At 51.0% G+C, this 26,070-nt stretch overlaps 2 protein-coding genes and 2 non-coding genes across 10 annotated transcripts; 1 reads left to right on the forward strand and 3 right to left on the reverse strand.

Annotated features, from left to right (window-relative positions):
• Positions 1 to 5,492: 5,492 nt before the first annotated feature.
• Positions 5,493 to 6,809, forward strand: OST4 (oligosaccharyltransferase complex subunit 4, non-catalytic). Its single transcript, XM_040224441.1, has 3 exons — positions 5,493 to 5,657; positions 5,786 to 5,923; positions 6,572 to 6,809. Exons 1-2 carry the CDS (start codon positions 5,557 to 5,559, stop codon positions 5,898 to 5,900), a joined length of 216 nt encoding a protein of 71 aa, XP_040080375.1. The 5' UTR covers positions 5,493 to 5,556; the 3' UTR covers positions 5,901 to 5,923; positions 6,572 to 6,809.
• On the reverse strand, positions 6,675 to 25,830 carry AGBL5 (AGBL carboxypeptidase 5). 7 transcript variants are annotated; one of them, XR_005718351.1, is made up of 16 exons: positions 24,465 to 24,588; positions 23,149 to 23,409; positions 22,731 to 22,902; positions 22,328 to 22,491; positions 21,462 to 21,639; positions 21,018 to 21,196; positions 20,149 to 20,605; positions 19,491 to 19,660; positions 19,036 to 19,171; positions 18,142 to 18,344; positions 17,311 to 17,525; positions 9,680 to 9,832; positions 8,483 to 8,595; positions 8,137 to 8,183; positions 7,513 to 7,643; positions 6,675 to 7,201 (listed from the first exon to the last, which is right to left on the reverse strand). XR_005718351.1 is itself a non-coding variant. In XM_040224437.1 (16 exons), exons 3-16 carry the CDS (start codon positions 23,361 to 23,363, stop codon positions 7,030 to 7,032), a joined length of 2,658 nt encoding a protein of 885 aa, XP_040080371.1. In that variant the 5' UTR covers positions 23,364 to 23,409; positions 24,703 to 24,789; positions 25,527 to 25,830. The 7 variants fall into 7 exon arrangements, 5 of the variants coding, with proteins under 5 accessions (XP_040080372.1, XP_040080370.1, XP_040080373.1 ...); XM_040224437.1 differs by lacking the exons at positions 8,137 to 8,183; positions 24,465 to 24,588 and adding exons at positions 24,703 to 24,789; positions 25,527 to 25,830 and having other exon boundaries at positions 7,030 to 7,201; XR_005718350.1 differs by having other exon boundaries at positions 8,137 to 8,595.
• On the reverse strand, positions 24,973 to 25,045 carry TRNAA-AGC. Its single transcript has one exon. It is a non-coding gene; the product is annotated as a tRNA-Ala (tRNA).
• TRNAY-GUA lies at positions 25,395 to 25,483 on the reverse strand. Its single transcript is given in 2 exon segments — positions 25,395 to 25,430; positions 25,447 to 25,483. It is a non-coding gene; the product is annotated as a tRNA-Tyr (tRNA).
• Positions 25,831 to 26,070: the final 240 nt, after the last annotated feature.

Raw genomic sequence — 26,070 nt, forward strand, 5'->3', positions numbered from 1 at the left:
GGATGGGAAAGTTGAGAAGAGGAGCTGGTTTGAAGGGAAGGAAGATGATCTTAGTTTGGGCATTCCAAGTTTAAGAGGAGAGTAACCAGGCTATGATCTTCTCAGTGGTCATGTATGGTTGTGAAAGCTGGACTGTAATGAAGGCAGAACACCAAAGAATTGATGCCTTTGAACTGTGGTGCTGAGCACCACACTGAACTGTGGTGCTGTAGTTAGGCAGCCCACTCCAATACTCTTGCATGGAAAATCCCATGGACGGAGGAGCCTGATGGGCTGCAATCCAAGGGGTCGCTAAGAGTTGGACACGACTGAGTGACTTCACTTTCACTTTTTATTTTCATGCATTGGAGAAGGGAATGGCAACCCACTCCATTGTTCTTGCCTGTAGAATCCCAGGGACGGGGGAGCCTGGTGGGCTGCCGTCTATGGGGTTGCACAGAGTCGGACACGACTGAAGTGACTTAGCAGCAGCAGCAACTGTGGTGCTGAAGACTCCTGAAAGTATCTTGGATAGCAAGGAGATCAAACCAGTCAATCTTAAGGGAGATCAACCCTGAATAGTCAATGGAAGGACTGATGCTGAAGCTGAAGCTCCAGTATTTTGGTCATCTGATGTGAACGGACAACTCATTGGAAAAGTCCCTGATGCTGGGAAAGATCGAGGGCAGGAGGAGAAGTGGGCTTCAGAGGATGAGATGGCTGGCCAGCATCACCGATGCAATGAACATGAACTTAAGCAAACTCCGGGGGTGAGGGACAGGGAGGCCTGGCATGCTGCAGTCCATGGGGTCGCAGAGTCGGACATGACTGGGCAACTGAACAACAACAACACATCTTGATGGAAATAAACATCCAAAGGAGATGGTTAGCAAAGTGGGTCTTGATTCTGAGAATCATTTGCAGGGCAATAGTTGGAAACTATGAGAATGGGTAGGGCTTCCCAGGTGGTGCTGGTGGTAAAGAACCCATCTGCCAATGCAAGAGACATAAGAGACACGGTTCGATCCCTGGGTGGGGAAGATCCCCTAGAGGAGGGCATGGCAACCCTCCAATATTCTTGCCTGGAGAATCTCATGGACAGAGGAGCCTGGTGTGCTACGGTCCAAAAGGTTGCAAAGAGTTGGACACGACTGAAGAGACTTAGCACATACATGAGAATGGGTGCCACCATGTCAATGTGACTCTGAATGGTGCGCCCCTGGGGTCCTGTGGCCCAGAATATGATCCTGATGACTGGCAGAAATGTTGCCAAAAAGACGTGATGGTGAAAGGAAACACAGGAACCACTAGAAATGGAAATCTGTGGATGTTCCTTAGAGGTGAGGGGCCCAAACCTAGGGAGACTTGAAGGAAATGATCTTGGAGGGTCCTGATTTCAAAGTCGCTTTCCCTGGAAGGCTGCGGCTTTGTCCCTGGTCTCTGCATAAGTTCTAGGCCCTGGCTCTGGCCCCGGTAGGAAGCCAACTTGCTTCCCCCCCAGCAGCCTCTGGCAACCTGAAGTCAGCCCAGCCATCTTGTCACCACCCAGTTGTCACCCATTCCTTTGACTGACTCCTCAAGTTAAAAAATCTGTTGTATCTTAAGTGTGTCAAGTTAAAAATGCTGGCTTTGAGATATAATGGCAGTAGGTTGCATTTTGTTTAGTCCTGTAATTAGGAGCCAAAATCTAGGGACTGACATGAATGTTTATGAGATCTCAAAGACATCAGTGGCTCCAGGTTCACTGCCAGGTGTGGGGGGAGACAATTCCTGGGTTCACTGGGGAGGCCTGAGGTGTTGGACAAGCAGGCTGCACTGGAGACTAAGTTTTCAGGAAGGCAGTGGCGGCAGCAGTGGTATTGATAGGCAGCCATAAATTTCCAGAGACTGGCAAGAGAACTCTTGAGACCAAAAAAGGCTAAGCGTCCCTGGGGCAGTAGGACAAGGTCTATTTTATAACCACTCCAAGATAGGAAATTGCCAAAGGTCCAGTGCCAATAGGAAATCTTGGCTACAGCAGGGGACTAACTCATTCAGTCAACCATCACTGACAGCAGTGAGCTCCTACATCGGGGCCAGGACAAACAGGGGCATGGGCAGTAAGGAGCGTTTTATGGCTACCGCCCTCTGTCCGAAGGCTGAATAGTGGGAGGAGAAAAGGGGGAATAATATGAACCAGGTCTTGGGTCATACAAATCCAGAGGGGAATTCCAGCTTGTGGGGACTCTTAGGCAAAGGTCCATTCCAGCACAAATACACACACTTACCTTTTCCTTCCAATCCTTCCCACAGGTGTCATATTTAGGAGCCAACCTCCCTGGACTCAGAACCCAGTCCCCTTTTCCAAGTCTTGTTGCTTTTTCACTCCTGAGCCTAATCCTGACCATGACTTCTTGAAAATGTCACATTAATCACAGAGACTAAGCCCCACATTTCCCCACTCTTTGCCCCCCACCCCAATCCTCTCTCTCCCCTAATGCCCCCCAGGATAAGGCTTCACCTGACTCACTTCCCTCATGCTTTTTCACCCAAGATTTTTTCAAGATTTGTTAGTTCCTAGCTTAGTCCTCGGAGAAGGCAATGACACCCCACTCCAGTACTTTTGCCTGGAAAATTCCATGGACGGAGGAACCAGGTAGGCTGCAGTCCATGGGGTTGCTAGACTGAGCGACTTCACTTTCACCCATTGGAGAAGGAAATGGCAACCCACTCCAGAGTTCTTGCCTGGAGAATCCCAGGGATGGGGAAGCCTGGTGGGCTGCCGTTTCTGGGGTTGCACAGAGTTGGACATGACTGAAGCAACTTAGCTGCAGCAATAGCAGCAGCTTAGTCCTAGGCTTCCCAGGTGGTGCTAGGGGTAGAGAACCCGCCTGTCAATGCAGGAGACATAAGAGATGTGGGTTTGATCCCTGGGTCAGGAAGATCTCCTGGAGGAGGGCATGGCAACCCACTCCAGTATTCTTGCCTGGAGAATCCCATGGACAGAGGAGCCTGGTGGGCTACTGTCCATAGCGTCTCAAAGAGGGAGAAGGCAATGGCACCCCACTCCAGTACTCTTGCCTAGAGAATCCCATGGATGGAGGAGCCTGGTGGGCTGCAGTTCATGGAGTCGCCAAGAGTCAGACACGACTGAGCGACTTCACTTTCACTTTTCACTTTCATGAATTGGAGAAGGCAATGGCACCCCACTCCAGTACTCTTGCCTGGGAAATCCCATGGATGGAGGAGCCTGGTGGGCTGCAGTCCATGGCGTTGCCAAGAGTCGGACACGACTGAAGCGACTTAGCAGCAAAGTGACTTAGGACGCATGCACAGCTTAGTCCTAGAGACCATTCTTATTTTATTTATGTATTTTTGGCTGCACTGGATCTTTGTTGCTGCACTCGGGCTTTCTCTAGTTGCGGTGAGCAGGGGCTACTCTTTGCTGTGGTGTGAGGGTTTCTCGTTGTGGTGGCTTCTTAAGGTTGTGGAGCATGGGTTCTAGGTGTGCGGGCTTCAGTAGTTGCAGCACATGGGCTCAGTAACTGTGGCACACAGGCTTAGTTGCCCTGCAGCATGTGAAATGTTACCAGACCAGGGACTGAACCCGTGTCCCCTGCACTGGCAGGCAGATTCTTAACCACTGGACCACCAGGGAAGTCCCTGGAGACCAGTTTTAACTTGGTTAAAAAGTTTTCCTCCAGGCACTAGGCCAAGTGACCCATTCAAGGCTGATTAAGACTCGCTGAACTAGGCACAGGAAGTTCTGGGAGGTGAAGGACATTTCTGGATGATTCTAAAAAACAAATCCTATTCCGCTTGTCCCTGACCCTACGACAATCTATTGAGTCCACTATCTGACAGGAGTATGGAACAAAGGAGCAGGAATCAGGAGACACTGTCTTTAGCCATTTGTAGAAATTTGGTCAAATCAATTACCTTCTGGGCTCCAGTTTCCTGCCTCATAAAATGACCTTGAAGGCCCCCTTCAGCTCCAGAGGGGAGTTTACTTTGCACCCGGGTCAGCTGGTTTTTTAGGAGAGCCTTGAGAAGTTGAAGCACTTCCAAGGTCTTCCCTCGTGTTCTTTACAGTCTAGAAAGTGTACTTTCTAGGATCTAGTTCTGTTTCAACAGTAGATCTAAATGTTTGGCTGCACTTGGATCTGCTTTAAGTTTCCAGGAGATGCAAAGCATAACATGTGTAATCCCTTAAGACCCAGACCCTCATTCTCCCAGAGCAGAGCTGGGAACAGACTGCTCACTGAAGGACACGTGAGGGAGTGAGTACACGGCTGGGGTTTCACTTTGTTATGTGCAGGGAACATGCGCTTGGGATTCTAAATAGGAAACTTCTGGGAAATACTGGGTGGGGGCTGGGTGATGAGGTAGGGGAGGCTGGGGAACTACAGACCGCTAAAGGCAGAGACGGAGTTTAGGAGTCACTGGGCTGGAGCGTGAAGGACAAACTGCTGATGGTCCCGTCAGGGAAGCCCACTCCCGGCTCGTGAGTGCACCCTTCGCTCACTGTGCACACAGGGAGCAGTCAGCCCCCTCACCCAGCTGTTCCAGCCCCATAGCAGCTCCTGTAGTTTTCTTTGGCTCAGAGAACCAGAGGCGTCCCCTGAGCCCTGGCCCCCCTCTACCGCAAAGCAACTGGCTTCCATTACCCCTGACAGCTCCAGAGCAACAGCCCAGCCCCCGGCCCCAGCCTGGCTTAGTGCCGTTCCCTTTTATGGTGAAGCTGAGGGAAAGCAAGAAGTGAGGGGGAGTAGGTTTGGGCTGGGCAGAGGATTGTAAAGCCCCGGGCTGCCTCTCCCCTCAGGAGAGACCCTCGGACATCTACCCACTGTCATCTTTTTTTCTCCTCGGAGGCCCACTCTGCTTACCACCCACACGGCCCCTTTTGCCGCTCCCAGCCCTTCCTCCTTTCCCCCCTCCCTGACATCCGGGGGGTGATTTCCCACTTGGCCCAAGTCCCACGGCTTGGGTTTTGCAGGAGGGTCCGCCCTATTTCCGACGCCCACCTCTGGGGTGGGATGGAGGGAGGGAGTCCAACTAAGGGAGGCACCGGTCAGATCACAGGCAGGATCGTTCTTTTTGGCGTATGTGGGGCAGAAAGGCTGGCGCGCCAAGGAGAGGGACCCGGCCGCCCCACTCCAGTCCCCATTCTACACCGCCTTTCATCCCTCTCCCCGCCGCCGGGCCAGGGAGGGGACCCTGAGGGCAGGGCGCAAAGGAAGCACCTGGCCGGGCCGGGAAGCGAAGGATGGGCAGCAGCGCGGGGGCCCGGGAGAGTGGCGGGCGGGGGGTGGGGAGGAAAACCGTCTAGGCTCAAGCCGAGCTCCTTGCCCGGCCCGGCCGCCGCACCCTCACTCTAGCACACTCCTTAGCTCCAGCGAGGCTGCCCTACGGCCGCTAACCTCGTTCCGGGAAGCGCCAGCTGCAATCAGCTGCGCCGCGCGGCGTCTGGAGTGCGCGTCCGCCCCGCGACCCACACGACAGCCCCTCCCTCTTCGGCCCGACCCAAGAGAGAGCGCCGCGGGAGCAGGCGAGACGCTGAAGCTAGAGAGCCTTACCAGCCGAGCCTCATACCCGGAAATGCCTGGTTTGGAGCCGAATTGGCGCTGCAGACTTCCGGTCCAGGTTTACTACCTCAAGCTAGTCCTCAGACCGCGTCAGAGCCGAGCCCAGCTGATCAGGTAAGAGGCACGCAGGCTCGATCCCCGACCCATAGGCGGTGACTGGACCAGGGCGGGGGGCAAGGACGGGTTCTGGTTTGGGCGAGGAGTGCGCTGGTCCGCGGCTCAGGCCCTCCTCTTCTCCTCAGCATGATCACGGACGTGCAGCTCGCCATCTTCGCCAACATGCTGGGCGTGTCGCTCTTCCTGCTTGTCGTTCTCTATCACTACGTGGCTGTCAACAATCCCAAGAAGCAGGAATGAGAGTGGCGCTTTTTCTGCCCCAGGTAACGGTCCGGGGCTGTAGCGCCTAGCCCCTGGAGAGTGAGCGGGAAGGCCGCGCCAGGGCCTGCAGGGTTCGAGACTTCAAATCGGAACATGTTGGGCCAAGCATGGTACAGTCCAGAACTGGGCCCCTTTATCCGCACAAAGTAGCGAGTGCCCAGCCCCCTTCCCCCTTAAACTGCTCCTTGCTAAAACGGAGTGGGTACCGTCAACCCACTCAGTCCCCATCTTCATGTCGTTCCCGATTTCCAAGTTGATAGTATGGGTGCAAGGAGGTACTGGCACCCTAAGGAATAAAGGTAATGAGGATGCCATCCAAGTATGAGGATTTGGGCTCTTCACTTAAAATAGTCCTTACTTTTCCAAGGTTGTTAGGTCTTTAGGCATAATTTTTTTATGGGGGGGTTGCAGAAATAGAGAATTCTATTTCAGGGGCACAGGGCGCTTATGTAGGGGGTGGCTACTATAGACCTAAGTCATAGATAAGAGTGGGATGGGGGGAGGTTGTATGAAGGGCTTGTAAACCAACCTGTAACAGTGGGTGAGAACTGTAAGGGGGAACAGGCTGGATGGGAGTTGATTCTGAAGGATAGCCCCAGAGGAAAGCTGCAGCATTTTCCTTACCTCAGGTCTTTCCCCCTCTTTTCTAGGGTTCCAGGACATAGTCTGAGGCAAGATGGAGGGTGTGAGGGGCCTTCACACTTCACTTCATCCCTTCTACCCATCACAGCATACAAAGCAACTACACCTGGATTTTTCCAAACAACTTTTATTTCCTCAAAGTCTTCCTTAACCCTATGGAACAAGAAGCTGCCACTGAATAGGGCCCAGTATAGGGGCTACTTTCTTTTCTACTCCCTCCCCCCAATATAAAAATATATATATATATTTGTGGTCCCAAAATTTTGTGCTGTAGAGGGAGGGAAGGGGTGGCAGGTCCCTGCTTTGTCCTGTCTCAAGGTGATGCTTTGCAATGTCTCAGAACAGTGTGGTGGGTGTTCTAAGAAGTTACATAGAGTTGTCACATGGAATCAGCAGCTGAAAAAGGGGACTAGCACATTTGTCACTGTGTTCCCCACTGTGGGGTCATATCCTGGGCTTGAAGGCATCAGACCCGGGGAGAAACAGTGAATGGGGGAGATTTAGGGACAAAACAAACCTCGGTTTGGCCCAAGGGCCCCCCACTATAACAAATCCGAGACTGGGAGTCAGACAGACTACAGGAAATAGGAGAAAAGGCGGGGGCGGAGCGGGGCCGCGGGGGCCCGGCCTGAGGCAGCCTGCAACAGAGAAAAGAGAGGAATCAGGGTTGAAAACTCAGCCCTTCTTCTGGTCTTTTAGCCAGGGGCTGGGACAGACAGACAAGATGGGGTGGTCTGATAGGGGTGCCTGAGGCCCTGACTGGAAGTTGTTCTCTTGTCTGGTGGAGTGAAGACTGAGAGCATGATGGAAAAAAAGTCAGTGACTGGATTCTTAATGGAGGTACATTTAGTCTTTAAGGGGTCAAAGGGAGAAGGGGAGGAAGAAAATGGTCCTGAATGGCAGAAATGGGAATAAGAGGTGGAATGAGGGGCTGGACACTGGTGCTCACCGTGGTGTGCAGCGGGGTCCCAGCTCCGGCTCACTGTTCTTCTGGGTCTGGGGCATAGGGGATGTGGGGCCCGAAGAGCCTCTCATCCCTCTGCGAGTCGGCGGTGAGCCCTGGGCCAACCTGGGCCTAGCCTGTGTGGACAGGGGGAGGCTAAGAGGCTGGATTCTTCCATGGACATTCTTGCTTCTAGGTTTCCTTCTAGTTTCCACGTGTACGAGTGTAGTATAGGGGTCAGCATGGGTACTAGGACCTTGAGTTCTTGGGCACTATGCCTAGCTGAGAGGGTCAGGCAGGATAATAGCTAAAAAACTCGGGTTCAGTCTATGATTATACAGTCCAAGCTTTACTTAACTAGGGGAGGCGAAAGGACCCAGCATTTAACCTTCATGGCTATACCACTGCCAAGATCTGGAGGAGTAGAAAAGCACGATGTGGAAAGATGTTGGAGGATTAGTAGGTCTGCTTCAGAGCCTTCACTGCCTCAGCCGCTGCCAGAGCAGCTTAAGCTTCACCCATCCAGGCAGCTTCTGCCTGTACCCAACTTCAGTCAGCCTAGTATGGGGATCTGGACTGAATCGGGGCGGGTGGCACAGCTGGTCCTAGGAGCAGCAACCAGAGTGTTACCTGGGGAATCCGGGACCCCTCCTGGCGGGTAGTCTCCTCGGGCAGGTCTGGGCAGAAAGAGAGGAGAAGCTAAGGGCAGGGGCAGGCAAAGCCAAAGCTAGCAGGCTGAGGTGAGGGTATGTTTGGCAGGGATGCTGGGACTGGAAGCAAGCAAGAGACCTGGCTGAAGAGGATCGGGGGCACTTGACAGGCATTCAGGCATCAGAGCAGCTCTCTGCTGTGGTTCTGGGGCAAGGATGTAAAGCAGTGCTGGGCACTGTCCTTCCCGCTCCCCAGGTGAATAGCGCCTTGCTGGGCTCTGCCAAGAGTTCTTAGCTGGGGGCTGGGGAAGACCCCAAAATGTTACCTGTAGTCGGGTCCTAATACAGGGGATCCGAGGTCCAGCCCCCAGCAGACCTTTCCCAATCACCATGACGGCCTCTGTCTTGTCTCCTGAAGACAGGAATGAGCAGCTGCTCCCTAGGGAACAAAGGAAACTGGGATCAGGACAGGGCCATGGAGCAGAGGTAACTTCCTTTCCATCTGGGTTTCTCAATACTGGCACTGTTGACATTTTGGACTGGATTATTCTTTGTTGTGGGGGGCCGCCTTGTGTGTTTCATGATGTTTAGCAGCATCTCTGGCCTCAACTCAGCAGATGGCATTTCTTCTCCTGCCTCCTCCTCACTGTAACAACCAAAAAATTTCTCCAGACACTGGCAAACGTCCACTGTTATGCAAAACTGCCCCTCGTTCAGAAGCACTGCATGCTCTAGTCTGGTCCAAGGGGTGGAATGGCAACTTGGAGCTTGACTCAGAACCCACTCAAGCTGAACTGCTTTGAATTTGTTAGTGTTATCCCAGTTGTGTGTGTAAGCATTTAAGGATCAAGCAGCACCAAGACCGGTGGATTCAGGGCTACCCACCGAAGAGAGTTAACAGGTTGGGAGTAGCAGGCTCTGAGGGAGGCAGAAGATGTCAGACTGGAGTCTTAGAAATCATTCCCATCCAGTCCCTTACATGGCTGGGTCTAGAACTTAAAAGGAAAGGAGATGGTCTAGGCTCTTTATGTGAATGACACGATCCCATAACATGTATGGTGATGATGGGTAAAAAGGCCTATGCTGTTTTCATTCTTCAGTTTCGTCTAATGTTGCCCAGCTCCTGGAGTCAGGGAGTGTGAATAAATAGCAGGTAGGAAAAGTCCTCAGGTTCAACTGTGAAAATAAGATTAAATGAGTTTATGCTTAGAGCAGTGCCTGGCACATAGTAAATGCTCAGTAAGTGGTAACTTATTTTATTATACAAAGACATTCATAAAATTCCAGCTTCCTGTACAAGGGCATGGATATTAGTTTAGGGATTTAGGATAATCCAGGAGGATAACTGATGGCCCTGGTCTGGAGTGGCCTGCATAACAGGAAGTCAAGAAGGAGGTGCAGGTCATATGTCAGCAGAGCTGGAGGGGTTTCTTTAAGCCTAGTCAGGACTCTGGCCTACACCCTGGGAGGTAGAGAAGGAAGGAGGTTGACCAACCCGGATTTCAGTGGCAGTGAGTACAGACCTGATACGCTGAGTGAGTTGGGCAGTAGGCAGGAGCCCATGTGTGAAGAGGCTAGGTTAGAACTAGCAGGACTTGGGGATGGGGCCAGGCTGCTTGAAGTAGGGCGGTGGGTCACTGGCTGCTGCCGCCGTCTCCTGTCCTGGCTTCGGGGCTCTGAGTGGGAGGGACACAAGCAGATAAAAGGGCAAATAAGTGAGGTATTGTCACTCCACTGCCCCACTGGCTTTCCCTTGTCAGCAGATGCCTGTTTTCCAGCTTGTTATACCAGCATCCCTCTTCTGAAGTAAATCTAAGATGGGTAGAAAGGCCTCATCACTTACTCCAGCTCTCCTTGTTCATCCAGCCCTCATCCTACTTTACCTCTGTAGCTAACTAGCCCTACTCACACCAGTTCCTTCTTAAGTTACTGAGCTTGGCTTTTTCTCCTCCCTCTAAATGCCCCTCTTTAACTACTTGTCCTGTCCCTAAATGCCAGTATCCCTCACCATTTTATCCTTCTCTCCTGCTCTATGTGGTCAAAACTAAGTCTCCCTCTCACCCTTTTTTCCTGAGCTGCAGTTCTGTCTACTGGTTATTTCTACCTAGCAGTGTCTAATGACCCCTTGCTTCCTTTCCTTCTCCCTATCTTGGTGAAAAATCTGCTAGAAACTTTTGTTTCATCTTTCAACTCCTTCACATTTAGATTTGTATTTAACCCCAAACTGGACAGTTCACCCACTGCCTTCTCTTGAATTCCCTCTTTATTCACCTTTGCCATTACCAGTGTCCAGATACAATCTATCTCTCATCCAGGCTTTTAAAAAAATATTCTCCACTGGCCTCCCTAGCTTGAATCTATTCCCTTTTATAATTCATCCTTCACACAGGTGCCAGAAATTATTATTCTAAAATACAAACCTGATCAAAAATCATTTTGGCTCAGACAGTGGGGAGATGCTAAAGGTCTTTTACAGGATAAAGTTCAAATGTTTGAACATGGCATTCAAAGCCCCACCTACACACCCTCAGTAGGATGCTGACTTGATCCTCTGCTATAGCTTCTGTGGCTACTGGCTATGCTGTTCCTCTGCAATGCCTGTTTCTTCTTCCAGTGAACTCTGGACATCTTATATGTTCCATCTCAAATGTCACCTCTTTGAAAGCCTCCCTGACCATTAATAGTAAAATTAATTGTTCTCTTTTAATTTTTCTTTGTTCCCTCGGCAAGTAAGTGTTTATGGTTTCTGTCTCCTTAACTAAATGTTAGTATATGTAAAGTACTTATAACAGTGCCTGGCACATAGTAAGCGCTCAATAAATGTTAGCTAATATTCTAATCGAAACTTTGAGTTTCTTGAGGGTAGGGACTTGGTCTTTTCCAACACTATGTTTCCAACACTATATCTCAGGGCCTGTAAAGCACTGCCTGGAAAAACAAAGACTTTAAACATTTTGTTTGCCTGGATAGCAGACACTCACTGCAGACCATGAGCTGACTCAACAACCCCTGTCTAAGTGCATATGGTTATACTCTTATAGGGCAGCTCTCTTGGTCCCTTCTTTGTGGCTAGAGCCTCACGTCTACAGATTCTGAAAGGTGGGGTCCCAGTTGGGTAGATGGTGAAGAGAAGGGACAGGGAGGTGCTCGGGCATGGCAGGTCCCTCCTCATCATAAAGGGACAGCAGGTACCAAATGTTCTCAAACCAAATGAGCCATTAACTTCTGTGGAGCTGAATTTGATGCTGGTTACAGGATGCCAGCTGACTTCTGACAAAGCAACATGTGTTAGGTGTAAAAAGCCTCATGTAAAAAGTAGGAAGTAGGTAACAGGAGTTTTATCTTGTCTAACTACACTAGCAGTGACAAGCGTACTTCAGGAACATTCCCAAACCAAATTTTAAAAAACTGATACTTGTATGAAAAAGGACGAGAAGAAAGGGAGAGATCTCAGAAGGAAGCTACTCTAGCTTTGAGGAGGTTGCCGAGTTGCTGGGTACCAATTAGAGTATAAGACCACAGACAGGAGTCAAAAACAACCAAACCTTAGGAGCTAGTAAGAGTTGGCACAGCGATGCCAACAAAACAACCGAAGTCAGGGACTCATGGCCACAGTTAAATAACTTAAAACATAATCCACCTCCAAAGACTCGAGAGATGCTGCACAGCCTAGACCTTGGTAATGGCTTCAGTTAAAACAGGGATGTCAAGATGATGTCAAGTGGCAGTGCACTTGGGTCACTTCAGATAATGAACTTTATGACAGAGGGAGAAACACCAAGAAATAGATGATCTGACACAGAAGGATGTTGGAACCATGTTAGGGGATGAAGCTTCACCCTACCCCAATAAAGGATAAAAGAGTGCAAGCAAGAGAGTGAAGGCCTCTGGGACGTTTGTAGGTTCCAGTAAGGAGCTAAGTGACGCTCAAGAAGATACAAAGCAAAATGGGCAAATGATATAAAAAATGCCAAGTGAAATGTAAGGATCAAGGGAAAGATATTAAGGATACATCCCTGGAATCCTGCCACTAAAGAGAGTTTCAGGATAGGAAACAAGTTTGGTTTAGGAGAGAGGCCTGATCTGAAAAATGGGAGGCATTTAAAGGTAGCATGTCATAACTTAAAAGCCTGTCTTAAGATGTGGCGGGGCCTGCTTGTAAATTTGGCAGCGAACACACAGCCCAGCTTCTCATGTTTTGACTTCTGGGCCCTGGTGTCATCCAGGCTTATCCAGTCTCATTGTGACAAAAATTAAAAGGAGGAGCTCCAGCTCTTCTTGGTTCTAAACTATAGAAACGGCAGCTTAAGGCTGAGCGCAGGTGGTGATGGGACCAGCTGTGCATCTGTGACCAGTTCCGAGAGGGTGCAGCATGGTCATCAGCCCCAAGGTTCCATCTGGGAGTGGCAGGTCAGTCCTGGGCAGAGGCCCAAGACGCAGAGCTAGACTGCATCTCACCACCGTTCGAGTCAGAATGGATATTCTGAGGGCTCACAATTCTGGAGCAGTTGTGTACCCTTTGCCTAGGTCTGGCATCATCCCCACTTTCCCCAGACATCTTTAGAACTGTCCCTCCAAGTAGCACTCAGGTCTCACTGGATCCCTAGGACGATCACAGACCTGATTAATGCCCTTTGAGGGGTGGATAGGCAGGCAAGCCTCCATTCACCTCCCAGCTTCTTGCCTTTTATTTGTTCAACAAATATTTGGAAATCATTTAATAAGTGCCAAGCGTGTTGCTAGATGATAAGGGAATAAACAGATGTGTTAGGAAACATTTCCCGCCATCAGGTAAGTTTTAGTCTAAGGACATATGGCTATTTAACATGAAACTTTTGTTTTCATGGGAAAAGGTAAAAGTGGTAATGGAGCTAGAGGCCTGGAGGCTTCCTATGTCCTTTGACTCACTTCTCAAAGGAACCTCTACTACTCATTGGCCTTGAGATGCTCCACCAGAAGCTGCCAACCAGCTGAGACAAGGCATCACGGAGGCCAGGAAAGAGTTCTGGTAATCTCAGCTTTAAGTGCCAGAGCTGGGATGGATTACAGTGGCCGTGGTAGGCTGATGGCTGAAGGCTCCCTGCTTTACTCTTAAGCCCCTCCCTGGTCTTTACACCAGTAGCCTGCTGTGTAGGCCGGAAAGGGAGCGCCTCCGGTGCAGTTTAGGGAGCTCCAGGTCCTTGCCTGATCCTGAGAGCAAGTGCCTTCTTCAGTCATGTGTCCTAGGCACCTCACTGGTGTCTCTCTCCACCCCTAGCCCCAGGCGCCCCGGGCCGTGTTTTCATGAATGCATAGCCAACAGGAGGAGGAGCTTGTTTATTCTCCGCCCTCTACCCAGCAGGTCCTCTGAACTGTCTGCCTTTCTTTTCACACCCCTAAACTGCCCACTTCAGCAATGACATTAGCTATTCCCCAGTGATCTGGCACTATAGCCAGGGGGGTGCTGGGAGGCAAGGCCTACTCAGGCTCTTTCAGCCTCCTGCCCCCGCAACATTTCTATTCACCCCAAGTTGGCTACTTTGGGGCTTCTAAAATGTCATCCCCCAGCCTCTGAGGACAGGCCCAACCAGACTAGTTAGTTCCCTGAGGCCCTGCCTTAAGCTGCTGGCTGGGATACCTAAATCTTGTCTGAAGTTTTCTAGATAGCCCAACCTCATGTTCTGTTCTAGCCAATAAAGGACTGCCATTAACTAACCTACAGTTACCTGGGATATTTTTTATGCATTAGTGGGAATTTTCTTAAAAATAAGTTCATAAGTAAAAAAAAAAACAAACCTTCAGCAATCCCAGTTTGGGGATTTGGAAGGTGTATTTACAGATGCTTTTTAGTTAGATCTCAAGAGAGATGAGGGTCATGGTTTTCTTATCTTGGAAGACAAAGGATGCCTAGATGTGGCGAGGACCCAGAGCCAGGTGTGTGGAACCAGGAGATGTCACAAAGCTACAGCACAGGACAAAATGAAGAAGTTTTCCCAACGTGAGTTGAAGATGCCAAGTCCAGTACCACAGTATGCATCAGAGGTCCCTATCCCAAACCAAGGCTAGTCTCCCATCCTGGAGTCTTATCAGGGCCTTTGAGATGGAAGTGGCAAAAACTGGAGCAACAGCAAATCCTCAGGAGAACACGGGAGTCAAGATCCCTGGGTCTGCTCTTTCAGCTCCTTACAGTATTCCTGTCTGGCATTATTAGGAATCTTCCTGACCTCTTCAGAGATAGTTTCTTGTTCCTACAAATATTTATGCAAGTCCATAGGGTGTCCTAGTTCTCAAACCAGCTCTCTTTCTGCTTCTAAGCTCATTTGCTGCTGCTGCTGCTAATTTCCCTGGGGGAATATAGCTTCTCACTTGGTTTCACCTGCACCTGTATGTGGAGGACTCTTAGATACAACCCTGATATCACCTTTCTGCATTTTGGCCCTTTTTCTGTCTGTGAAAGACACTCAACTGTGTCCGACTCTTTGTGACCCCATGGACTACATAGTCCATGGAATTCTGCATGCCAGAATACTGGAATGGGTAGCCATTCCCTTCTCCAGGGGATCTTTCAAACCCAGGGACTGAACCCAGGTCTCCCACATTGTGGGCAGATTCTTTACCAGCTGAGCCAGCCACTAGGGAATCCTTTTTCTGCCTGTAGGACATCTCCATATAGCTAGCTCGTGATACCCAAGCATGTCTAAAATAGATAAACAGCACTCTTCTTCAGACAATGTCTTAATGTCATCATGACATACTCCTTTAGCTTGTAACCATGAAGCTCTCAGTCTTTCTCTTCCACCACCACTGAATCCCTCCATTTGTTTCTATTATATACCTTCATAGACCCTGGTACAGGCACTTTCATCTCATGTATAAACTACTGCAAAGGACCCCATCTCCCATCCCTGCCAGATTTCTATATAAACAGTTCACAGACAGCTTGCTTAAGCAGATCTTTTGTTCCCATCATGAGAAACACAGTCACTGCCATATTGTCTTTGTTAACACATAATCTTTTGTTTTCAAGACATTTCAGCTTCTTCCTCCCACCTTTCTTCCCGATTTCCACAGGGGTTTGCTCTTCGAATCAGCTAGTGTGCCTGCTTGTCATCCTCTCTACACATAGAGGTCCTGGCTATCACTCTCATCTCTGGAGTGTTCTTATTAAACCATAAACCACACCCATTCCTCAAAACCACTTCTCAACCAATCATCCTTTGGGTGACTACTCTTGTGTTTATCTACGACAGTGGCTCCCCGCGTTCCGTGCTTACAGTACACTTTTCTGTTGTGTTTACAGCCCTGTGTCCCTTATGAAGTTTTGAGTGAGTCCACCAGCAATTACTTTGTACTGACTGTGCCTATTTTCTATTAGTTATTTGGGGAAAGTAACAAAGAAACAGCGTAGGTTTCTCACTCAAGGAGCTTAATACAGCACTCTACATTGGGGTGGGGGTAGGGGGGTGGAGTAGGGAAGATGTTAATAAAATATTGACTAAAAACTGCCTAGAATCCTCCAGTGATGACCTAGAAAAGGCTCTTTACTGTTCCCCTTTTGTAGTCAGGGAAGAAGATTTAGGGTTCATATTCCTTCTATGAGTTAAGAGGAAAAGAAATTAAAAGAAGAAAAAGTATTCAGATTTAAGATAGGAAACTCAAGTATGCCAGAAGGCAAAAAGACCTAAGTTTGAATAACTACCACTTAATAGCTGTGCAACCTTGGACCAGTGAACCTTCAGCACCCTCAGCTTCCTCATTAGAAAAATGGAAATACCACCTATCTTCAGGGTGCTTGTAAGGATTAAATGAAATAAATATGCAGTACTATTTTGTTCACTGTTTAACACTATTTAAATATAAGGCATTATTACTGCTTGACTTCCCTGGTGGCTCAGACGGTAAAGCGTCTGTCTACAATGCGGGAGACCCGGGTTCAATCCCTGGGTTGGGAAGATCCCCTGGAGAAGGAAATGGCAATCCACTCCAGTACTATTGCCTGGAAAATCCCATGGACAGAGGAGCCTAGTAGGCTACAGTCCATGGGGTCACAAAGAGTTGGACACGACTGAGCGACTTCACTTAGAATACTCAAACAGTGTTTAGAATACTCAAACAGTGTACAAAAGTGTCCTTTCTCAATGAAGACAGACTCTCTTGAGTGGGGCTTGGAACCTAAGCAGAAAGTAACTATGAGGTCTGCCAGGGACAACGTCTTATTGGTCAAAGCTGCTGAGGACGACTGCTCTCTCTCCTGTGGCTGCTCTAATTAGCGGTCATTTCCACAGCCAGTGACACCGGGGCATGTTTCTGCTCTGCACCAAAAGCTTTGTTGCAAGCTGAGCAGCTGTGAAGTGCTGACAAGGACAAGTGCAGCTTGAAGACCAGCAAAGCTCAGTTTCTAGTGTATAAACCTCTATACTCTGGCCAGACTGCTGTAGCCCAGAATCCACATACAATGTTGATTTCTGATCTAGTGTTATTTCCAGGAATAGCACTGTAACAGTCGCCCTACTCCAGTCCAGGTCACTCCCAAGGAACAACTCTGAAGTCCCTTCCTCTTCTTTTTCCTTAAAGGCCCACCTGTTTCTGGTCAAGCAGGGTCTTAATGGCCAAACCTAGGGGCACAGTTGAGAGACTGTGGCTACTGCTGGAAGGGGCTGGATTGTGAGCCTAGTACAGAAGCTGTCTGTAGTTGTTCCATGTTTCTTTGGAAAAGCCGGCATCCTTCCAACACTTTCTGAACAGGCTCTGAAGCCAGGAACAAGTTCAGCCATAGAGACCCTGGGTAGGATCTCTGCATGGTGCTGTGACTGACTGTGAGGAAACCTCCTTATCCTTCCTGCTCCCAAGACAGACCAGCCCTGTCCTTGATGTGGAGGCTCCATGTTTCAGCGTGACCCTGCTCTGGCCAGTGATTCTTCCTTGGGCACTTCCTGCCTCCCAGCATTGCTGAAACCCAAGACCCCGGACTCCCGTCTCTGCCACACAGTACCGTCTGGAGCTCGTGCCGCAGGGAACACCAAGGTCGCAGAAGAGGCTGCAGATTCTGCTACAAACTAATTTTATTGATTCACCCCTTGGTCCCAGGCCGAGTGTGCATCTTCAAGCTCTCACTTCCCCCAGCAATGCCCCAAACAACCAAACACCTGTTGCAGGGGCTCCCAGACTAGCTTACCTCTGACGGGGCCCAGCACCCGGTGGCTGACCTTTTGGGTGCTAGAGCCCAGGCCTGGCAGCCCCGCAGGCCGGCTGCCATGAAAAGGAAAGCTGGGGGAGTTCTTCATCTGTGGAGAATTTTGCTGGCTGCTGCTGCTGCCACCAGCACTTGTGCCAGTACTAAAACTTCGTGCGCGGCTCAAGGTGTTTTCAGAGCAGGAAACAGGTAGTCCACTGCAAGAAGCAGACACCAGTTAATCCTGGGCCAGGAGGTTGTCTTGCATCGTGCTCCCTGGTCTGATGCTCAGTACAGCGTCACCTCTGTGGTGAAACTCAGGAACTCATTCTGAGCTGGCAGGGAGGAATCTGTGTCCACGGATAAGGAATCTAACATGGGGCATCTCAGGCTGCCTGGGGGCCCTTGTTCACACGTGCATACTCCTGCTGAGAATACACTAAGAGCCATGTGGGCTGGCCCTGGGCAGCTTTAACCCCCAGTAAGGTCCCCATTGTCACCCTGGCGCTGCCCTGGCCCCTCAGACATTCACAACTACAGGAAGGTGAGACCCACCCCGGGGACCCCCACCCTAGTTCTCCTTGATTTTGAGCTCTGGCGCAGGGAATCCCCTAACCTGCTTTTCCGACATCTTGGAAGTATGTAGTGCTACATAAATGGGAAGAGGATCCCATTCTCCGAAAAATGCACTAACCTTCCTAATCTGAATTCACCCTGGAAACATTCACCACATGGTTCTTTTGGAAGTTGAGAATCACACAAATTCCTTGGAACTCTTTGCTCTAGAGCCCTGTTCCAGTGCCCCAGCCTCTCCCTCCTTGCTGCTTATCTTACTTGTTACTTCTGGGTGGAGTTCGAGAGCCTCTCTTCTTGCTGACACTCATGTTCACAGTGGTGCTCAGGCCTCGGCTGCTGCGCACGTGTTTCAGCATCCAGGCCCGGAGGTTTGTTAGGCTGCTGTGCTCTGACAGCACGATTCGGGGCCACGGGTTGCACTCCGCCATGTCCAGAGCTGCAATGGCCATAGCTCGTCCCACCTGTGGGGAGTCCAATTTGGCTCAGTGTCTTGGTCTTCAAACCCACGAAGCTGTTTCCATACATGGGTGCTGTGTTGGCTTGGGATGCACAGCCCACTGGAAGGGAAGGAGAGGCCGGCCTCACATTTGCTCAATGACTGTGTCAACTGTGGTGCTCAGGCTGTTTACTACAAAGTGGATTTAGGGCTGTCCCCTAAATTGCTGCCCATCTGGGGCCCTCGTCCATTATGAGCAGGGGCAGGTGGGCTTTCAGGATGGCCCCAGGGAGGAGTTCTACCAGCAGGAGAAGGCACTGGGATCTCTCCTATAACCCACAGTTGTTTCTGTTCCTCTCATGTGCCCCAGGACACCAGGATCATCAGGACCTCTGTAGAGGGGGTGCTTTGAACTCATGAGGGAACTAATCCAATAGAAGGGGGAAGATAAGCTCACAGGCAAAGAATGTGACTCAGCTGTGCTAGGAGAGTCTCTATGGCAGGGCTGGGGGTCAGAGTAGTGCCCATTCATCCCGATACCTTTATAGTCAGAGGCCTGGTGCCTATTAACTGAGGAAAACCACCACCATGGTTGAGAGGTGAGATGGTGACAGTGATGAGCCTTGCCTCAGAGGACCTGAGAGTCAAGTGGCAGAGGTGAAGGCCTTTCCAGACTTTGAGGTTTCCCTTTCCCCACTCATCCCCTGCATTCATACCTGCTCAAACAGTTCCACAGTGTATCTGGAAGGGAAGGCCGGCGGGGGAGGGGGGCTGGCACGCCCGTTGTCATGGCAGGCGGCAGGGATGCTGTTTACTGAGCGTCCAGTGTTGTAGTTGCATTCAAGTGTGTAGCTAAGACACGGAGACCTTTATCAGACAGAATCTGGACAGAACCATGGGGGACAAACTAGGTGGTCTACAAGATCATCAGCTGGGGTAGAGTGCACACATAGAAAGGGCTGATCCCCAGCAACCAGCAACTGACCCTGGCACTGCATCACAGAAGAAAGGTCCCCCAAAAGGTAGTGTCCCAGACTAAAGACAACCACACAATTGTGAATCTGTCCTTTGGGAAGACTTCATCCATCCCCTGCCCCTCACACACCCTACACTGGGTTATTGTTTTCTTTGGGCAGCTGTTTCATCCACTGTATCTCAGTTTCCACCCAACCTGTGGATTATCCCTGAGGCTTTGTAGATTGCAACCCGGCCGCTTCCCTCTTTAGACTGGCCATCTCTGCGGTCTCGGGCATACATGTTCTTCTCTGAGAAATTGCAGCCCTGGAAGTCAAAGTGGGCTGAGTTCAAGGAGATGAGCTTTGGATACAGCATATTTTCCACCTGTTTGGGTGAGGAAAAAGGCAACTCAGAAGGAGAGACAGAGAGAAAGAAAGGATGGGGCAAGGAAGAGATGCCTAGTGTGGGGTCATGTGCCTTCACACAGCAGATAGACACCTTCAGAACCCTCAGCAGTAGTCAGCATTGCTTACATCCTCACTCAATGTTTGACAATATTTCTAGGTATTGGGAAGGTATGATTCTACCTCTTTTTAAGCCCTTCTCTCTGATAATATAAAATTCTCCTTCTCCCCTGGTGTTCGAAACTCTAGAAAAACTATGATGCTAGTAGCTTGACCTTTCAGAGGTCATGATGTAACACAACAAGGTGCTGCCCCTTCTTGGCCCCTGGAGCTTGCTCAGAATAAGCTGCCTCTTGCCAGCCCCAGGCCTTCCTGCCAGAAGGCCCTCTTTCCTCTGTTCATGGCCTGAACTTCATCTCCTGACTTGTAACACTCCCCACACTCACATGACATTCTGCAGATTCCCACCTGGGTGTTCTCATCACTAAAGCTGTTTCCGTACATGAAGCAGCCCCTTTTGGAAGCATGTCCATGCAGGTCCACGTAGTAAGCAACACCGCTCTCTCTGGGGGGGATGGCATCGGGGGCCGGCTGTTCCACCTCAGCTGACTCCTGTGGCGTAATCCACATGCTGTTGGGCTTCTGCTCGGCTGCCTCAGTCTGTGTCCACGCCTCAGGTTTATTCCCGCTGGACAAGCGCCCAAGGTGAGCTCTGTTTTGGAGACTGTCAGCTTTCTCAGGGTCAGAGAGGGGAGCATCAGGAGGGAGATGGGAACTGTGCTGGTGCTCAGAGGGACTCTGGGAGTTCAGCCGGGAATGCACGTGGTGGTAGAGAAGCACAGCTTTAGCCCCATAGATGGCCGGGTGCAGGACTGCATCAGGCTTCAGGTACTGACGGTTCAGATTCACTCCACGTGAGTCTGTGCTGCAGGGAGACAAGGACCAAAGCAAGGGCTTGAGGGCTGGGCCAGTGAAGGAGACACGTGGCAGATGGAAAGGAAACTGACTTATGAAACGAGAGGCTGAAGCTGCAACAGGAAAGACAGAACCGATGCTGGCCCTCTCCCTGGTCAGCTGTTATCCCTCCTACAGAAAGCTAAAAGACAGCTCCCTCTACCCAGATGCACCTATGGATATGCTGGCTTTACTCCCCTAGAAAGTGCCACTGGATGGGATCGTATTTGTTCTCGACTCACTGGATGATCACAGGGACTTGCCTGTGTTAGGGTGCAAGAGGACTGGGAACACAGACACTACATACGAGGCTAACAGCTGCCACTGAGATTCAGGTTATAAGGGGACTGGGATCAATCCACGTGGCTGGGTACGCCTCTTACCGGTAGTGACCCCGGACGACCCCATCAGGATTCAACATGGGAATCAGCTTAAAGACAAACAGGCGACGTAGGGTTTGGGCCCGGGGGTCGTCAGGTCGAAGAATGAAGTCCAGAAAACCATTGAAGACAAAGCTAGATGGAGTCTCCCCAGGGTGTACCCTACTGCTTAAGAAGAATATCTGAGGTGAAGAGGAGAGCAGTTATTAGGTCATTTGCTCTATATACCAGGGTAACCATGTGGGGATGGCGGTGGGATGAGGTGGAAACAGCCATTGGATTTCCAGCTGGTTGAGTATGCAACTGGAATAGGAGCTGTCACACCTGCCTCAGAATGCAGGCTGAGGTCGTGTCCACGGGGCCACGGGATAATATGGCCTCAACCTACCAGCAGTGCCTGGGGCTGGGCCAAGGCCAGGGTACTACCTTTATGCTATTTCTACTCACTCTCTTGCCTGTGAAACGGAATGGTCGGGGGGTGCTGGCATCAGGAAATAGCTGCTCTAGACGGGGCTCTCGATCTTCTCGAAGCCCATGGCAGGAACTGATCGTCAGTAGATCTACACGAAGTCCATCCAGAGAATAGCAGAGGGTCTCCCGGTGGTAATAGATGGTATCCAGGGGGCTGTAGGTGTGAAAGTCATGAAGCCAGAAGTCCCTGAAGTCCTACCAACCAGTGGGCATGGTCACCAGCCCGGGATTTGTAGGATCTGGTCCTTCACCATAACCTTTGGGGCCTTCTAGTCTCTCACAGTGTTAAATGAAGCTGAGAATTTGGGTTGGGTCTAAATTGTCAGTGGAGAAGAAAATGGCAACCCACTCCAGTATTCTTGCCTGGAGGATCCCAGGGACAGGGGAGCCTGGTGGGCTGCCGTCTATGGGGTCGCACAGTCAGACACGACTGAAGCAACTTAGCAGCAGCTACATTGTCAGAATGCAGGGAACAGGACAGGATGAAGTTAAAGTTCTATTCCCCAGTTTATGGTGCCCTAAGGTAGACTACTTTGCATAGACACATAGAGGTGGCCTCTCTTGGGGCAGGAAAAAACAAATGTGTGCTGCGCAGTGGCAGTGCTGGCTAAATTCTGGGTGACTGATGGGAGCTGGGATATTAGGCAGGTGATGAGTGGATGGTGGGATGCCAAGGTCAAGGTCACACAGAAACATCTGTCAGGGGTACCCGAAGTCCCACATGCTGTACAGAGGAAAGAACAGATGAGGTTTGGGGTCAGGGCTCTGAGGGCAAGCTCCAGGAGTAGCAGAGGTGCTCTGCAGTCCAGGATTACGTGACAGGAAAAGAATGGGGTTGGCACCTGCTGTGGGTAGGGCTGTTCTCCAGAAAGCGCTGGTCTAGCTGGCTTAGCAAATCCTGGCAGTCACTGTAGGAGAACGGGTAGCAGAAGGCGAAGAAGGTGGTAGCCCCACGGCCTTCCACGAAACGGTGAATGAAGGATAACACAAACTGTGTCTCTGTCATCTGAGGAGCAGAGGAGGAAGAGGGAGGGGTAACACGCCATTGGTGTCAGAACTAAGAGCCTACTAGGTCGACCACCAGGAGCTCACCTCACACCCTCATCACTTTTACCAACACCCTTCCCTCTGCGACATGCCGTGACAACCAGCTCCTTCTGGGCTTCCCGAGGCAGGGGCTTTTCATGGACTCCAGCTGGCACCAGAGGGACCCAAGTCTATCTTTCCTCCTCATGGAAAATTTACCTCAAAGGTGGGCCGGTCTCGAATGCGTTCCCAGCGTGGCCGAGTGGGCAGTGTACGCACAAAAGGAGCCATGCCCTGGGAATACAGCTTGCTTTGCTTGTTCATGTTCATGATATTGATCTTGATGAGTTTCCCTGGAGTTCCTCCTCGGACGCTGAAGTAGAACCATGACCTGAGGGCCAGAGTTGGAGAGACACATCATTCTACACAGGAGGGCTGGAGAGGGGCTATGTTGGGGGGAGGGGGGGGTAGGTGGTGACTGGAGCAAGCCAAACTGGGAAAGGGCTACTGGGTAGAGAATGAGGGGGATGGGGTGGGAGAGGAAGTGTTGTGTGCTGGCATGAACTCTCAAAGGGCTAACAGAAGACGCAGGGCCCGCCTCTCTTCCTTCTTCCACCCTCCATTACTTTCTTCTTACCTGTTCCCATTCTCAAATTCCGTTTCAGCACAGTCTGGTCGGGTCCACACATTGAATTCATAGTCAGGAGAAGAAGCAATGCTGCTGGTGGAGGCTGATGCCCCACCCGCTACTCCTTCCCCATCATTAGACACAGATTCCACCTTCTCCACATGGGCTAGGTTCCCTGAATCAAAGCGAGAACTGAACAGCAATCCCCCACAGCGCAGCTCCATGGTGGGGCTGGGAAAGCATCCTCCTGCACCACTCAGGCCCTGAGAGCTGGGAAAAATGTGGGGTAGGCAGGAGAGGGAAGAAAAATGAAAACGTGTTCTTTGGGTATCGCTGGGTAAATGAGAACTCCTCTAAGGGAGTACCATAAGAAGAGACTCTCTTCCCCTTTAAAAAAGGAACATGTGGCCCTCCAGCAAAGGCCAAGAATAAGCAATATTCTATCCCCACACTAAGGGTTATAACTGACTTCAAAGGACCCTATTTTACCACAGTGTGGCTATTCCAAAATGAAATACTCAATGACTTAAGTATATCGAGAAACACTACACTCTAAGCTTCTTTGCAGCCCTAAGATGAGAGAAGATAGAGAGGTCCAACTGCCCAAATCTAGCCATGATACACCAACTACAACATAATGCCAGGTTGAAAGATGGGCCACTCTGTACCTCCAGTTAAGAGCAGAAGGGAAAGAACCATGTTTCTAACTTGAGATTGACAGCTCCCTCCACTCCTCTGCTTTCACAAGTACTGACCGGGCATTTTTCTGCTGCGCCCTGAGCCCTGGAAGGGCTGGTTCTTTTTTTTTTTTAACCCCATGCCTATTAATTATGAAAGAAAACTAGACATGTGGCCTTTGTCAAACCAAAGTTAACTGGGCAGAAGCCACCTGCTCACATGGAGACCGCAGCTTAATCCCCCTAATGGTGTTCCATACCGCCCCCTAAGCACCGAGGCCCCTGAAAAAGATACCCTGGTAGTTGTGGGTCAGTAATCGGTTTTCTGAGCATCTCTAGACAAAAGTGGCCCATAGACACCTACTTGGGGACGGGGGATGGCTTCTCGACCCACAACTCCGAAGGACCCTCACACCAGGACCCAGCTTGCCCCGGCTTGTTGGCTTGGGATGGGTAGGGGCGGACTCACACTCGAGGGAGGCTAACAAGGCAGGGCGTAGGTGAGGCCACAGGAGTGGGGGCGGGGCGGGACCAGCCTGGGCGAGGGGCGGGATGGCCCAGCCGGGTGGGCTTCCAGAGGGGCTGCGGGCCGCCGAGGGCTGAGAAGGGGGCGGGGCCGGGGCCCGCACTCCACGCAGAGCCCCTCACCTCTCTCCGGGCCGGTGATCCCGCTCCCTCTCCCGCTAGCGAGGCGCCACCTGGGCCCCGGCACCCGGGCCCTCCACCCAGGACCCAACAAAACCCGAGCGCCGCGGTGCCGGGACCCCGCTCTGCCAGGAAACAAGAAGTCTCACGCCTATTGGCCGCGGGCACAGCTGGCTACCCGCCCAGTAAGGAGCGCTGCCATTGGTCAGCACACCGGTTCCCTCGCACGTTTGGCGGGTACCTGAGCCGGTGTTGTTTGCGGGCTCGACCCGCAGGCGCGGCTGGAGGATTCCACCTGCGTCTTCTCGGAAGACGGTTAACGGCCTTGCTACCGGGAGGAGAAAAAGGCAGTGATCAAAAAGGGCCCTGGAAAAGACTCACCTGCAAAATAAAAGGACGGCGTGTGAAGCTGATCATTGCCTACCGTACTCCTTTGTGTATTACAAAACACCCACAAGGTTCAGCCACTCGCGGTTGAGGAAGTCTTCCGATGCATGGGGCAAAAACCGATTGGAGGATGCGGGCATCGATCCCGCTACCTCTCGCATGCTAAGCGAGCGCTCTACCATTTGAGCTAATCCCCCAGCTGCTTTTGGCTGCTTTCCTTTTGCCTTACAGGTTGTTCTGCGGTGTCCGCTGACCAGTGGACCCGCCGTGGTTGGGGAAATTCATTGGCTTAGCACTGAGTGCAGTGGGACCGCGGACAGGATTTTTAAAAGCAGGCACATAATAATTACACATAAACAATAATAAACCTTATTTAAAAGCACAGATTAGCACTCCTTTGCATGTAACCCACAAGACAGCATAACCGTACCTCGAGTGTTTACCGCATATTATCTTTCAAGAAACACCGGCAGTGCGCAAACTCCGTGGGTTTCTAGGTAAGCTTTTCTCTTACGAGGAAGAGAAGGTTAAAAAGATCGCACGAAGTCCTTCGAGCCGGAATCGAACCAGCGACCTAAGGATTGCCACAGCTCACTCACTACAGTCCTCCGCTCTACCAACTGAGCTATCGAAGGCCCCGCTGTTAGTGGCGGCTGCTGCTGTCCCTCTAATACTTACCAAGGCCACACTCCAGGGTCTCAAAAGTTTTGAGGAGGCCGAGTGCCCACCTTCTAAAGAAGCTCCTCTAGGCTGCACAGAACAGAGGAACCTGGAGGCAGAAATGCGAGCAAAGGACTCTGCCAAAGGACCCGCTTTCCAACCGGGACCAAGGAAACACGGACCACACAGGTCCCTTCCGTTTCCGATAGCCCCCGACCCTCCACCCGCGGTGGCTTCTACAGTACTGCGGACGCTTAGAGACCCGGCCCACGACCCTGACTTCTCCTGATTTCTCCAGCCTAGCCAGCATGCCCACTTGCTCTACTCTCGCCAGGCGCCTGCGGGGTTTGCAAAGCCGAAGGCTTACGTTCGCTATTTCCGCTCCTCGTTTCCCTCCGCTGTCTCCGCGGTCGCCAACATAGTCCTACTTTCCTCCTGATAGGAAGGACATTCATTCAGTCAATTAACTCATGTTTGTCGGGATCCCTTCCTCCTATGAGCAAGAAAGATACAAACCACGGAGCTGCGAGGCGAGCGGGGCGGCCCAGGGGCGGACGGCGCG

The sequence above is a fragment of the Oryx dammah genome, unplaced genomic scaffold (genome assembly GCF_014754425.2).
Source record: "Oryx dammah isolate SB20612 unplaced genomic scaffold, SCBI_Odam_1.1 HiC_scaffold_25, whole genome shotgun sequence".
NCBI classification, from domain to species: domain Eukaryota; kingdom Metazoa; phylum Chordata; class Mammalia; order Artiodactyla; family Bovidae; genus Oryx; species Oryx dammah.